Below are 16,196 nucleotides of genomic sequence, written 5' to 3'. Positions count from 1 at the left end.
GACATTGAGAATCATAAAGATCTTGCTTGGTTGAGCAAAATATCAAAGAACTCCACTCCTGAGTGACATTTGTACATGTACTCGACTAGGCTGCAGGCCAAACTGTGATGGGGGAAGATGCACAGACACGTCCAAGAGCAGCCTCTGCAGCCTGTGTTCTACCTCTGGCCTTGGCCAGACCATGCTGCTCTGCTGGTCAAAGGAAAAACAGTTAAGTCATCAAATGCATGCACTTCTGAGTCTGATTCTCCCATATTCCAGATTACCTTGATTCGGGGTATTTGGTGAGGGTAGCCAGGCTGCTGGTGTACATGTGGCCGCCCACATCGATGTGGACAGGCGCATTGGATTTTGTGAGTTGTGCTGGAGTAGGAATGCCTTGGTTGTTCAGTGGAGATGCAGGGGATCTAGTGATCAGAGGTCTTGACATATTGGGCCGACTGTCCTACAGAGAGATAAGCAAGTTTAGACATTGTTTCTCTTATCAATGGAAAGGAAATACATAGATCATAAAAAAATAAGCCAGTGATAATGCTGATATTCACTTGGTAATAAAATCTGAAAAATCATCAAGCTCTCTCCCTTTTGTTAGAATGATTATCAGAAAAACAAATTCTGTAACAAAAGAAAACTTTCATGTGTTTAAAATCCAGGAGCTTGAACGAATGTTCATTTCGAGTAATTCTGAGGGTGATGAGGGTTTATTATACTAATGAATTCTCACATTTAACAATTGGTAAATGGCACGTGGAGAAATTCTATTCATCCCACATGAAAAGATAATCAATGCTTAAAATAATATACATCTAAATAAAATATGTATGATTTATACTTCTCTTTGGAAACTTCCTCATTGCTATGCACATGGCATCAAAACAGACCTTCAACACTATGTTCACAAAGTGTTTTCTTAAATTTCTGTTTTATGAATTAAGAAAAAGAGGGTATAATGGTTCTAGCCATCAGCTCACATAGTTACAACCTTGCAAAGAGGTATGATACATTTATTAGTCAACAGATTGAAAAAAATCAATGGAGGGCTGGCAATGTTGCTCAGTGGTAAAGAACTTGTCTAGAATGTTTAAGGCCCTAAATTCAAACCACAGTATTGAAAACAGACAAAACCAAAAACAAACAAACTGATATTCTACTTGTTTGTACCAGCTTGTTCCCTGTTTCTCTTCCAATGAGACTGTGGGTCTGGGGACACTTAGAAAAGAATATACCCTCAGGTGATAAATATGTGCTTGTGAACCATGATCAAGTGGCTCTTCTCTATGCCTCACTTCTTGAGAGCTTGTTTGGAAGTTCTAACAGGAGAGCAGCTACTCATAGATCCTTGACGGAAGAATCGTCCTCCTCTGTCAGGGAAGGTCATCTTCTGGGATGGAACGTGCAGCTTTGGGAGGGATGCATGAGGAGCGGTGAGGGAGGAAGGGGACACCCGCCTATTCGACCAGATCAACCGAATCAACCCTAGCATTCAATAGGGTGACAGATGTTGCAGCCAGATCACCCTCACATCCTGTGCCTGAAGAAACCAGGTTCCCCAAGTGGAAGTGAGGAAGATGTTGTCATGGCAATAAGTAGTCCAAACAGGCAGAGGTGCAAGTTGAGCCACCAGACCAGGATGGGAACAGCGTGTGGTGGCAGCCATAGCATGTTTAGGAAATTGTACCCTTGAGAAAATAAAATATTATATCTTTTCCATGGACACAGTATAAGTGTCTCAAACACTATCCAAACAGGGTTGATTGCTTTCAAATTAGAGCCCAAACCACAGACAAGTCAAGTCAGGTCCCTGGCATTGAATGAGGGTCAAATATTTAGAGTATACAATGGAGGAATAAGCGAAAATAGCATTTATGTATGAATTCTGTAAGACTGAGAATACACACATCCTTTCAGATTTATAATTTAGCCGGAGACTGTTTTCAAACACACACACACAATGTGTGCCAAAGCCAGTGATAAGGCTACTAAGGGGATTTTGAAAAATGCCTTTGATGGAGATTACAAAGGGGAAGTCATCAAGTCTTTGTGCTTAAAACACAGCATGATAAAATATAAATTTGCAAAACATCATAGGTTTCATGATCTGGAACAGCTGAGGAGTTACCTGGGGCACAACTGTTAGTCTAGTTAGCATTAACCACATGTCCAAGCAAGACTGAGACTGCATGTGCTTTCTGAAACTCAACATCCACTATGAATGGAGTGGTGATTGGGCCTTTGCACAAAATGTTTACCATCTGTGTGGTGCCTCTCTGCACGCTGAATTAAACAGAGCCCAGAAATCATCACACAAAAAAAGAGTTAGTCTTTTAGTTCTTAAATTGGCTGGTGGGTTCATAGGTGTTCACTATTCTTTATTCTACTCCTGGGTATTTTTAATAATGCAAAATAGAGATTAAAGGCACAAAATGATGTTTACAATGCACAAAGAGAGGGAGTTAAAGGGATTTTGGATAGGGGAAAAGTTAAAAAATCACAGATGGTAGGACATATAAGACAGTTAAGGTTCACAAGTATTAGAAGTAGCATTTTAAATTGTGAATGAAAGCAAACACATTTTCCTCTTAAAAAAAGCAATCATATAACTCCTATTTTTAAGAGACACATACTACCTGACTTCTTTGAGAAACTTATTTCCTGGCAACACACACACACACACACACACACACACACACACACACACACCCTCCCTGTTACAATCCAGCCCATCCCGGTACTGCGGAGTCTGTAATAGTTTTTCAATTGGACACGTTCTCTGTTCTGCCTGAGGGTGCTCAGGCGAAAATGAACAGATTTGCAGGGTTAATATTGTCGTTAGACTGTGACCTCATTCAGCACAGCTCCTAACACTCCGAGGTCTCCATAGAAGGAGGGAAAAAAAAAATTAAAGCATAACTGATTGGTTGAAGGATTCCAGATTTCTCAGAATATATGCCATTTACACTGTAAATCATAAATGGATGGATATTGCTAAATTTAAAATTAAACCAGTTTCTTCAGCTGGGGATGGGGGATTAACTCTTAGGGTCAAGGATTAGAACTGGTCTTGCTGAGACCTTGAGGCTCCCTTCCTAGGCTCTCTCCCCATCTCTGGGCTCTTCTTGCTCTGTACATGTTCCCTCGGACACAGTCATTTCTAAGGCATTAACTGATATTAGCTAATAAAGTCGGGATTTCATTTGCTATTTTCTGTATGGGCATAGACTGAAAGAACTTTTAAAATCCATAGATTGGGGCTGGGAGACAGTACTTGAGATGGGAAGTCTTGGCATTTGAATGGTGGCTGGAGCTATTATTCAGTATCTATCCCATCTACTCTAGTTGCTTCATTTTGGCTGAGGGGGGTACCTGGGATTGAACTCGGGGGCACCTGACCACTGGACCACATCCCCCGGCCTATTTTATATTTTATTTAGAGACAGGGTCTCACTGAGTCACTTAGCATCTTGCTTTTTGCTGCGGCTGGCTTTGAACTCGATTCTCTTGCCTCTGCCTCCCAAGCTGCTGGGATTACAGGCATGCCCCACTGCCCCAGGCAAGTTGCTTCATTGAATGCAATTGTGGCAATACCCTCCCCTTTCCAGTGACTGGAGCTGACACTTTTTCATTTTTACATAGATATTGAGGTCTTGCGTGGGATGCCCTACCAACAATGCCATAGTCCTCTCCCTAGAAGCCTAGGAAGCCAGAATGAATCCAATGCTCAGGACAGCAGAGCTGAGAATTGTAAAGAATCTGGGTCCTCCCTGAATCAACCAACTCTGAGCCTCCAATTTACAGATTTCTTGCTACTTGGGAAAATAACCATGTTTATTTATTTGGTACCACGAATTGAATCCAGGGGCATGTAATTACTGAGCTATATCTGCAACCCTTTTTCAAATTTTATTTTTGAGACAGGGCCTTACCAAGTTGCTGAGGTTGGTTTCGAACTCGTGATCCACCTGCCTTAGCCTCCTGTGCTGCTGGGATTATAGGCATGTGTCACTGTGCCTGGCCACCATCTTTATTTTTCAAGCTAGTCTGACTTGGGATTTCTGTCCCCTCTCCTGGTAAAATATCTTTCCTGTTATGGCTGCCTCCCTGGGAGGTTGTTCAGCTTTGGGAGACACAGCCTGTCAGGCTAAGAACAGCTTCCTGTTGATAGACGCAGCAGAATTTTCTAACATGTTATCACCCTTCTTCAACTCCCCTTTCCATCTATCTTTCCCTTTAATCATTTCCCCCATCATCTTCTTTGTCTGCATATGTCTTTCAGTATGACTTCTGAAGACAGGAAAGCCATAAACTCTAACCAGAAAGAGTACAAAGGAGTTGGATGTGCCTTTACTCTTTTGAAGAAGCAGCTGAGAGCACCGAAGATATTCCAAAAGCTGGTCAGATGGAAAGCTGTCTCTGCTAATCCCCTTCTGGAACTGTCCCAGGGAAAGGAAGCCTACCCCAGTATTAAACCAGGTGGTTCTTGCCCCTTTCTTGTGCAGCCCATTGTTCTTTCCCTCCACAGTGTTTATTAACATCTCCTCAGTGCCAGGCACTGGCTAGACAACCAGAGAACAAGACAGACTGGGCCCTGGCCTTCCATGCTTGTTGAACAGTGGAAGAGAGAGACCAAGAAATGCATATGATCAGGGCAGGAGAAGGTATGGTTACTACAGCAGCTTAATGGAAGGGTCACTTAGTCCACCCTGTGGGTGGTGGGGGAGGATGGGAAGGGTCCCCAGAGAAAGTCTAAGATGAGATCTTATGGATGAGCAGTTAACAAACATTGGGGTGCTGAAAAGACAGTTCTAGGCAGTATTGCCAAGGCCCCAAAGTAGGAGAAGCCATGGTACATTCTCAAAATTAAAACTTGAATATGGTACCAGGATTCGATCACTTATTTCTTCCCCCAAGGTGGTGGGATAATGCAGGAAAGAGAAACCAGGATGATGATTATCTGAGAGCCACAGAATTAAACAATAATTTATAATTAAACAAAACCAAACCCATCATAGCATCCTTACATCAGGAGAAGAGAAAGAGGAGGAGGAGGAGGAGGGAGCTAATAGATAGTGGAACTTTCTGCAGTAATGGGAATGTTCTCTATCTGCACCAATGTTCTCTATCTGCACCATTCACTATGGAAGCTACCTGAGTGTGGCTAGTGTGACTGAGGAAATTAATTTTTCATCTTAATGTGTGTTAATTAATGCAAATTTTAACTTAGCTCCTTGTGGCTAGTGCCTATCATATTGGATGGCAGAGTCAACTGGGCTTGAATATTTCTTAATGTTTACAATATTTGATCATAATGCTTGTGAGATGGAGAAGGGGCATTTTAGAAGTGAACACAAAAGTCATCGGACCCACACCACACATTCTTTTCCTCACCCTTTCTAATGGCATTTCTCTCTTCCTTGATGACATTATGAAAAACGATAGAAATTAAAAGCCACACAATGAGGAAAACAGAATGGATTCCCCTGGATTGGACAGAGAGGAGCCAGGCAGACCAGAGCCTGTCCTGTGTGGTTCTGTCATGTGAAGTGACAGGCAGGCAAGACACATCTGTGGTGACAAAGACCAGAACACTGGTCACTCCAAGGCTACTGACTGGGAGGGTCCAGGAGAAGCCTCTGGAGACCTAGAAAATCCAACTTCCTGATCTGTGTGGTCACACAGGTGTGTACCTATGTTCTCCAAAGTTGTACTCACTTTATTGTAAGCTCTACTAAAAATAATCTGGAAAAAAATTCATCCAATCAGAACATTTCATTTTCTTGTTTGAATATTCACTCAACTTTCTGTGAAATGCTGCCACCACCTTCTTTTTTTTGAGGGGGGTACCAGGGATTGAACTCAGGGGCACTTGACCATTGAGCCTCATCCCCAGCTCTATTTTATATTTTATTTAGAAACAGGGTCTCACTGAGTTGCTTAGCACCTCACTTTTGCTGAGGCTGGCTTTGAACTTGTGAGCCTCCTGCCTCAGCTTCCTGAGTGGCTGGGATTATAGGCATGAGCCACTGTGCCCAGCTGAAATGCTGCCTTCTTGAAAAACCAAGGGCTGTGGGTATAGCTTGGTGGAACAACTTACCTGGTACGTGCAAGGCCCTGAGTTCAATCCCCAGCAACAGTTTAAAAAAAAAAAAAAAGTGTGTATTATTTCTTTTCATATAATTCATCAGCCTGTACTGAATCAGCCTGTACTACTCTGACATGAAACATCCCTCTAGCATTTTATTTCTACTTCCTCCCTTTCCCATATCTTTTCCCACATATTTCCAGGCTTGTTGATCAGTTTATCTTCAAAATTTCCATCTCCCAGCTGCCTCCAGTTTTCTGCAGCTTGCTCACCTACCCAGCAGAGTAACGATGAGTTTTTTGGAGGTATAATCCTTCAAGGGATTTGACTTCAGGCATCTTCCAAAAGAAGCTAATGAAAAATTTGTCTCCTAAGTCTAAACTACCCGTGTGCTGTTGAAACAGGATCCCTGGGGCACTGCTTAGAACAAATGAGCTGAAGTTTAAAATGAGTTTTAATGACTTTATTTGTTAAGAAAGTATGGTCCTGTTTTATGTCACATTTCACTATCAAGTTGGATTCTATCACCTCTTGCTAGGGAAAGAATGGTCTTTGTCTTTTTAGCGACACTTCCAGATAAGCGTGTTGATGGTAGAATATGTTATTTGATGTTTTATTTCATAGCATTCAATACAGCAGTTAAAAAAAAAAAAAAAAGAAAACAGTATAGGTCAGAACTTTTCCACAAATTTTAAACTGGATTTAAAATGTGTTAATCCCCTCTGGACTTGCCCCCCAGCATGCGCGCGTGTGTGTGTGTGCGCGCTCGCACACACACACACACACACACACACACACACATACAGAATACTTGGAGAAGGGAACATTCTGATTCATTCTACTTCTGATAGTTCTGACATCTGCCTTTGGCAGCCCAACTATAATCAAAGTATCTTAGGCAAGGACCCTGCTTCCTAGGATGGAAATGTGTGGTTACCTTGGGAGTGTTATTTCAGGAATGACACCATCCTTTTGGACTCTCAATAACGGGTCTTGTTGAAAAACATCACTTTCTTAACCATAGTTACTTAATCGTCTAGCAAGACCCAACCGCAGTGTTGATGTATTTTGAAAGAAGCCTCATTTGTTTCTTCATTCACTCAAGCATTGTTTACTGGGCACCTCTCATAAGCTCACTAGTTTCTATGGGTTTTAACAAATAATAGAATGACCCTGGTAAGCGATATGAATGAATTTTCCTGATAATTTCACAAGAGTTTAAAAAGAAAAGAAAAAACACCAAAGTGCTTCACATTTGATGAGAACTGCACTCATAATTTAGATGACAGTTTCTGTTCATCTTAACCATTTGGAAGGCAGTAAAAAATTAGACCAAAAACCTCCTGAGCATCCGAATTTGACATCAAGATTTCTATTCACTTCAGTCATGAAATCCCCCTTCAAATTCATAAAGTCTACTTATTTGGAACTCACACATTCTAAAAAGTGTGATTATCTGTCTTCTAGCTCTATGACAATAGCTAATTACCAAAACCATCCACAATTAAATCATTCAGAAATCAAACCCCAGAATCAGATTGTGAAGTACACAATAAATTGAAGTATTTCCATCCAAAAATAGTAATGAAAAGCATTTTTTTAAGTTGAGAATTTTGAAAAGTATAGAGCTAAAAGTTATATATTCAGAATATATTGAGGTGCAGGAGAAAGAGCCCTGGGTTTGGGGAATCTGAGCATTAAGTTCAGCTCCATCCTTTGTGTGATGTTGGAGAAGTTCCAAACCCTGCCTCCAGTTTCCTCACCTCAAGGATGGAGATTAAACCTTCCCACTGCGAGTGAGGTCAGGATGGCAGGAGATAAGACAGTGTTTGTGAAGGTGTGTAACACAGATACTTGGCTTAGAGAAGGACCTATGAGGTTTACAGTCGGTCTACTGAACCCATTGGGTTCCACATCTGAAGATTCAACCAACTGAGGACAAGAAGTATATTTAAAACAATGCATTTGTATTGAACATGTACAGACATTTTTTTCTTGTCATTATTCCCTTACTAATTAATATAAGAAGAATCTACATAGCATTTATACTGCATTAGGTATTATAAGAAATCTAGAGACGGTTTAAAGTCTATGGGAAGATGTGCATTAAGTTTTATGCAAATAATGTGCCATTTTATTTTTCTTTATTTTTATTTTTTAGAAAATTTGAGTTAGTATTCTAAAACAAACAACAAATCTGCATCAACTAAATATGATAAACTGAACAAGGATATACATTACAATTTTTCTTCTTTTATAAACAGACCATAGTAAAATATACAGTCAGCTCACTACACAAAAAAATCGTGAATAGCAGCTTTTCAGTAAAGTTTCCAACATCTTATTCATTTACTGATGCTAAGAATGTAAAGGGAAAAGTCACAGCAGTTTGTATATATGTACCCTCTTGCTTACTATGCCACTTTGTATGAGGAACTTGAACATCTTCGGATTTTGGTATCTGCGGGGTTGGACAATCGATCCCCAGAAGATATGGAGAGGCAAGGGTATTTCTGATCTTCTGCATACACACACACACACACACACACACAAAGAAACCCTCAAACCATATGTACAGAAGATTCTTCTATGTGCCCAGTGAGAAGAATAGAACCTCTTTTATGTAGTTGAGAAGTCAAGGACTATGAAAAAGACCGTCTGACACTGATATGAGGAAGCATGATATTGCAAAGTACAGATAAATAAAAAGAAAACAAGTCAGAGCAGACCAAGAGCTAGCTATGTGCTCTGGAGAAAGTGCATGAAAGGAAACAGAGGGCCTGCCTTCCCGTGTGCTCTCAACCTGCCTCCTGCCCTCCCGAAGCACCAGCGCCATGCTCTGCAAGGTCCTGATCCTCCTGGTCCTGTGCGCCGCGGCTGTGGTGTTCCCCTTGCTGCGCCCAGAATCAACCACTGACCTACTGGAATTGATCCCTGATCTAGAGTTAACCACTGATGGAGAAGTAACTGGGGATCAAGAGTCAATCACTGACCTAGACCAGACCACATACCTAGAGTCGACCTCAGACATGAACCTGGATGTCATGCATATTTCCAAATTCTATGTCGACCTTGAAACAGCCACTGGCATCTATTTGGAAGAAGCCAGTGAGGCCCCAGATGATTATAATACATTTCAGACAAAGAGCTTTGTGGGTGAAGATTTTGACCAGACCAGCACTTTTACAGAAAGCAATGAATCCACTTCAGTGTATCTTTAAAATGGAGCAAGGTCTCCTTTTGCTGTGACAGTCACTCTGCTATTCAACACTGTCTGAGAAGACTTGAACTTTTGAATCAGCCAACTACTACACTTATTGGATATTGCTTGATTGTAGAAAGCTAGTGAAACATGGCACAAGCCCAGCTGAGGAGAAATGGCAAGCACTGGTCTGGAGTGGGTGTTGTGAATTTTACAGACAGGAGAGGGGCATTTCTTAGCTCTGTTTTACCTAATACAGATTTAATAAATTTTCATTAGAATTGAAAAAAAAAAAAAGGAAACAGAGAATGAAATCATCACTGTGGATTCCTTAAATGACATGGCACTTGAGCTGCACCAATTTTCCCTTTCAAATTAAAAAAATCTTACTACACAGAGTAAAAAGAAATTTAAAAAAAACAAAAAACAAAAAACAGTGTGCTTCAAAGTTGTTTCGAAATGACCAGTAACCATGTTAAATTAATCTACAATGCTTTCTTAATCTGAAGTTGTTACTTTTCTTGCTGTGGCCAGGACAAGGGGTCACTACTGTTTATCTGTTTCAAGGCACAGTCTCTGGAGTGATCAAGGCAGATCTGGAGTGAGTGCTTCCACATGCCTTTTCCCTAATGAAATGTGCATCTGAGAAATTCCCTTATTAGATTACCAAGCTGAGGCCATGAAAAGACTATTTGCCAATATTTCTCTGCTTTTTTTTTTCAAAAGGAAAATGAACTTGAGGAAAAAAGGACATTTTGATGTGTTTATTATAGCTCAAGTAATTTAGATTGCTTAGATTTTTTAAAAATATACTTTAAAACACTAGGATATTTTTCAGTACACACTACAGCTCAACCATGAGTATTAATTTTAAAAACTGAAAATGTAGTATTCAAATGACTGGCAGTTTCAGGGTTAACAGTTTATGGGATTTTAAAATTCTTTTATGTTATAAGGAGTTGAACATTTATTACTTTCGGAATGCAAAAAAAAAAAAAAAAAAAATGCTATTTAAAAAAAAAAAAAAATCCCCAGTACAGTGTTGCCCATTAAATCAATTAGTAATCCTTTTGGCATGCTGCTATATTTTACCTTCATAATAGGGATTTCTTTTTTTCTTTCTTTTTTTTTTTTGACATTTTTAAAAGAACTAAATGAAGAAAGACAGAAATGGGAACTCAACTTAGGAATAATCTTCCTTCCCTTTATTTCCTTGCCAGGGAGGAAATGTGTGGAACAGAAAATTAAATGGGCCTCAGGTCATGGTATGCTCATATTCAGCTGACACACAGGACTATTTAGTTTGATCCTGAAAGAGAGGGGCAGGCACCCAAGGTCTCCACACTCTTGGAGCCCATGTGGTCACCTGCCTCCCATTCCCCACTGCTTTCATCCTGGGCTCTGGGGCCTGACAGGTGCAGAACAGCTACACATCCATCCTCCCAGAGCTCAGGTTCTGCATGCTCTCTTGCAGGGAAAATGCAAATGGCAGCAACGGTTGGCAACAAACTGGCATCTAACACTCATGGCAGGCCTTCTAGACTGAAACCAGAAACCTCCACATGATGTTAAGTATTATCACCATTTCACAGAGAAGGAAGTTAACTCTGAGGTCAAGTGGCTTAGCCTATAATTACCTAGTAATGGATTTACTGTGATATTTTACACGCTGGCCATTGTGTACCAAGATAAGGTTGCCACTATCCTATTACATATGTGCTCTGGCTTTCCCAGAAGGGATGTCTGTTCCTGTGCGTCCCATCCACATTCCTTCACCCGGCCTGTCTAGGGACAACCATAACTGGCTGGAAGGCTAGAAGGATGAGCAGTGGTCACAGAGGAGGCAGGAGTCAGCTGGCTCAGAAAGTGGACACCTCCCCGCGCCCCCCCCCCCCCCCCCCCGCCTGCCACAGTCTCCTTATCACCTCTCCCCAGAGATCTGGAATTTTATTTACTCCCCCAACTCCTAATTCTAGGTGCTAACTACAGGACCAGCTGCCTCTAAATAGAAACTAAGCTTGATTTAACTGATTTCTTAGATATGGTCATAAAAATTCCTTGCCTAGTACAGTATCCAAAGCCAAATGTGTTCCTTCCAACCTTAATTCAGTCTCTTGAAACCTCCTCCTAGATTTTTAGGTGTCCACTTACCTGACTTTTTCTCCATTAAAAAAATTTTTAAAAATAGGATACATAGGTTTTATAAATGTATAGCTTATTCTACTTTATATAATGATGCATTCATATAAAGTTCACTTGCTTGTTTGTTTATTCATTTAGAAAATGTTGGCTGGCTACTGTATTTGGGGCCACATTAGGACCCTATGGAAGTCAGCTCCTCAGGGAGTTGAGACTTTAGTGTGGAAATTAGCCATATGCACATGGAATTACTGAAGACAAGAGACACCCATGTAAATAAAATTTTAAGAGCATGCTTTACATGCTCTGAGAGCTACTTCTGGATGCCCTTAAGTTAATTATTTTGAAGGTAAACAATACCTTGGTAGAGCAAAGAATGCCCCAGTCTTGGTCTTACAAATCCAGGCCATATTATTTTTAAATAACATCTATATTTGGAATTTCACATCACAAGAACAATACTTCGAACTCGACCCAATTATCTGTTAAACAGGAAACTAGGTGTTGACATGGATCAAGGTTCCTAAACTCAGAAATGTTTTCTTGAAGATGCAGCAAAAAAGAAATCAAGCTTTAGTCTAAGCTAAGTCACCAATGGATTATGTGCCTTGGCAAAGTATAAAATCTCTCATTTCAATTGCCCCATTTATAATATATACAGTTGGACCAGATGGTCTATAATACTCTTTGCAGTTCTGAATTTTTACTATTTTGTATGATTTATTATTCATTTTTTAAAAAATTTTTGGTGGTTCTTGGGCTCACACATGCTAGGCAAGTGCTTTATCACTAAGCTACACTCCCTGTCATATGATTTTAAAAATATATAAACTATTGAGATGCAAATATCTTCAGAAAGCTAGTATTTTAGGAGGTTAGAACAGGAATTCTAAATTCCTTTGCAAGAATGAAGAACTGGTCGTGTAATGAAAGGCATTCCAAAAGCATGAGTGTAAAGAGGCCAACCCGGGGAGATTTCTTAACAATCACACCATTTTCTTCAGCTGATTGAGAAGATTAAATTTTAATCACTACTTCTTTTTATTTGCTTTCACTAGCAGGAGGAAATGACCAATAAAATATGGTGCTTAATGTGCAAAATGCCTACTAGGGAAAGATTCTTTAGTTAATGTCACTTTATTGGAGTATTATTTGTTTGCTTGTATCTTGCTTTGTTCTAAAATATCAGAGTGATCTTACAGTAGTTTGAGAATAGAAAAATCTGGTTTAGAGATATATAATGATACTTTTTAAAATTAATATAAGAATCTCTCCTAAGACATACTGGGTGATTGTTCTGGTTCTAATATAAAGTGTTCCCCCAAAGATTCATATGTTAAAGTCTTGGTCCTCAATGTAACAATGTAACAATGTCCAGAAGGGGAGCCCTTGGAAAGTGATTGGTTATGAGAGTTCTGACCTCATCAGTGGATTAATCCATTGATAGCTGAGTGGACTACTGGGAGGTGGTGGAAACTGTAGACAGGTAGGGCACAGTTAGAAGAAGTACATCACTGGGGGTATACCCTGAAAGAGTATTTTTGACCCAGTCCCCTCCCTTCTCTTTCTCTCTTTGCTTCCTGGATGCCATAAGCTGAGCAGCTTTCCTTTGCCACACCCTTCTGCCATGATTTTCTGCCTTACTTCAACAGAGCAATGGACCCGACCAACCATGAACTGAAACCTCTAAAATTGTGAGCCCCAAATAAACTTTTCCTCCTTAAGTCACAGTGACAAAAAGGCAACAGTGATAAAAATAAGACAGGGAGGCACTGGAGGGAAGAAATAACAATATTTTCGTACTAGAACCAATGGGCCATATATTCTGCTGGGGGACAGGCCTGAAGTCTGTTGGTTTGCCAAAACCTCTTCTCCTATGTGATACCTGGTGCTTGCTGGGATCCTTAGCCTCAGAAGATGTAGACAAATTCTTTTCTGGTCTTTGGGTCATCCTGGTTCTTTGTCACATGGTCCCATTTGGAGCTGCTAATGGGAACTGGTTTTGAATAAACAAATATGGAGATGAATGAATGGCATTCTCTGCATCTGCTCTTTATGGTGTGACAGAAGCAGGTCTGCCCACAGTCAACTGAGGCTAATAACTCTAGGAGTCCTGGCAGCAGAACTGCTGGCTTGGCATTAGTACAGGAGGTTTGTTTCTTGGGATACTTCGGAGAGGATAGAAGTTTATGGAACTTCTGGCTTAGGAGCAGAGGATGAGAATTCACATGGAAAGCAGAGATTAGGAAGAAGGGTTTGAAGGAGCACTAGGACCCAGCAAAGTCATCGGCTTTCTCAGTATTTTATTGCATTGAGCTATTCTTTACAAGTTTCACACTGTAAAGGGGACATCTGTGTTCTTAGAGACGTATCTTAAAATAAATACCAACAGGATTAAAAAACAAACCAACTTTTTTTTTAAAGATCAACCTGATTGGGATGAAAAGTTTGCTGTAAAACTGGAAATGCATTAGGAAAAAAGTCATACCTTATATTTACACACTGCCTAATGCATATGAAGTAGTTATTTACCAGATTCCAGAACTTCCAAGTCTTTGTGAACAACCATAACCTTAAAGTCTTTAAAAGGTCCTGGTGGTGGGGGGGGGGGAGCGGGGCGAAGCAAGGCCAACACCATCTTTTGCAAAAAAGGAACAGGCTATATTTAGATTAGCTGCCCAGGGTCAGAAAAGTTGGTCCACTGAGAATTAGAGGCAAAACATTCTGGGGTTTACTTTCACCACTACCACCCGCTATCCTACCACACACACACTATACAGGTGCAGTCTGGTCATAGAAAGTGGTGTGAGACCCAGCAGTGCTCCCACCCACTGGTTGCGCATGCGCATGTGCTAGAGCGCTGGGGGGGTTGTGGGGGGGTGTGGGGGGGTGTGGGGGGGTGTGGGGGGGCGGGGGCTTGCAGCGCGTTGTCTTAGGTATTCTTAGGAGGCCGGGCTTAATTTTATTACCCGGTTATTATTTAAGCACAAGCAATGGTATATAATGCCAGGACAACGGTGGGGGCGGGAGAGCGAGGTAGGTAAAAGCAATGTGTCTGGGGATTAAAGGGGGTCATGGTCAGAGGAGCAGGAAAGGGACAGAGCGGCCCAGGAAAAGAGGCCAAGAAGAAATGGGAAGCAAGGGGAAGAGGAGGAAGAAGTGACAAAAATCAGCGAAACACCGGGAGAGGGATGTGGGAGGGGAAACTGATGGAAAATACAGGTGACAAGAAGGATGTGCGGGAAGAACAGGCGTGCGCGGAGAGGAAGGGTCACACTGGACTCCTGAATTGCTGGAGGGCGGTTTCTAAAGCCCTTTTGTTTGCCTGTAGGTCCTCTTGTTTATTCCACAGTGGGGGCACTTGATCCCGTGTGAGTGGGTTCTTGTGATGTGCGGCCACAACAAGTTTGGAATCAAGGGCTAAAGGGGTCTCCAGGGCTTGCAATTTGTTCCAGCCATGCTGCTAACAAATCTGAGTGATGTGTCTCTGAATAGCTTTCTTCTGAAGATGGTGGGAGCTGAAGCCTAATGTTTTGAGATTCAGGTACCTTAGAATCCTGACCCCAATAGAAAGAGTCAATGCAGGAGTTCAGATGAGTGGTTTTAACAGGTAAAATGGAAGACCACAGGTACCACTGAAAGCTGACAGATGCAATCAGAGTGAAACCACCAAACCATTTTTCCTATCAACTCCCCCTAGTACTTTGTGAGTACTTTCTTCTTTTTGCACAGAGTAAAAAATGAATTAACAGTACTGCCCATGATAAAGGAAGTCTGTAAGGCTCTATAATTGAGTGCTCTGATCTTTTTCCAGTAAATGACCTCAGTGATGTATCCCTTAGGGCAGTGGCCTTCAAATGCATTTTGATTTGTTACCTAACCATCCCACCCATCAAACCAAAAGGAAAAAAAAATCCCACAGCTTTAATAAACAGCCATGAATTAATGAAAACTTAAGTACTAATGAACTGATAGGGATTTTGTGGAAATAAAGTAAATGGTAATATTTTCTAAGACAAAAATATTGATGCTGTCACACTGCACAGTAAAGCCTCCAGTGTCACAAGAAACTAGGCAGCCCTTCTGGTGGAAGAATCTCCAGGGTTCCGATGTCCACACTTGGTTGAGTGACCAAAGAGCCCCACCCAGTTGTTTGGTTGCCTTCTGGTCAGTTTTTAAACCATACCAGTATCCGCCTCCTAACATCCTGCTTCTCAGAGTGTGGATGGGGTAAAATAAAATGCACTACTTGGAATCATTCTTGGAAATGAGCCAGACTGTAGGATCTGTAGGGAGGGGAACTGTGGATTTTGTTCACTGTAACCCCCTTCCCCCTGCCCCCAGTCTCTAGTAAGCCTGGCACTAAGTACACATTTGTTGAATAACTTAATATGGAATTACAGAAGAGAATTGAAAAGAGGGTACACTATGGTTCTTCATCTTTCACATAGACTTTTTTTCTTCTCTCCAATGACCATATAAAACAGAAACAAAGTCAGTATAGAGAACAGAAGCAGAAGCAGGAACAAAAACCTCACCAGGGGCTGGAGTAGGCAGAAAGCTTCCAGTAATGTCATCTAGCAATAGAGCCACATGTTACCGGTACACAGAGACCAGGAGAGATGTTATGAGGAGCTGAGATGTACATTTACTTGTGTGCAAGTAATAACATTTTGAGATCAAGCGAAATATTTTAAGGTATAATCTTATAAATTGACAGCCACTCTTCAAAAAATTCTTTTTGGAAAAAATATTCCTAACCCATGAGCTGTGCTA

At 41.0% G+C, this 16,196-nt stretch overlaps 1 protein-coding gene across 4 annotated transcripts in view; it reads right to left on the bottom strand.

Moving 5' to 3' along the window:
- Kctd1 (potassium channel tetramerization domain containing 1) overlaps positions 1-16,196 on the bottom strand; it is a 187,232-nt gene that overhangs the window by 46,333 nt on the left and 124,703 nt on the right. For all 4 annotated transcript variants that reach the window (XM_076836663.1, XM_076836665.2, XM_076836664.1 and 1 more), the window contains one exon: positions 267-445. In XM_076836663.1, the coding sequence (XP_076692778.1) occupies positions 267-445 (179 nt within the window). The remainder of the gene's footprint in view (positions 1-266; positions 446-16,196) is intronic.

The sequence above is a fragment of the Callospermophilus lateralis genome, chromosome 17 (assembly GCF_048772815.1).
Source record: "Callospermophilus lateralis isolate mCalLat2 chromosome 17, mCalLat2.hap1, whole genome shotgun sequence".
Lineage (NCBI taxonomy): Eukaryota > Metazoa > Chordata > Mammalia > Rodentia > Sciuridae > Callospermophilus > Callospermophilus lateralis.
Note: the sequence above shows the minus strand (reverse complement) of the source record. Positions and strands in the feature narration are given on the sequence as shown.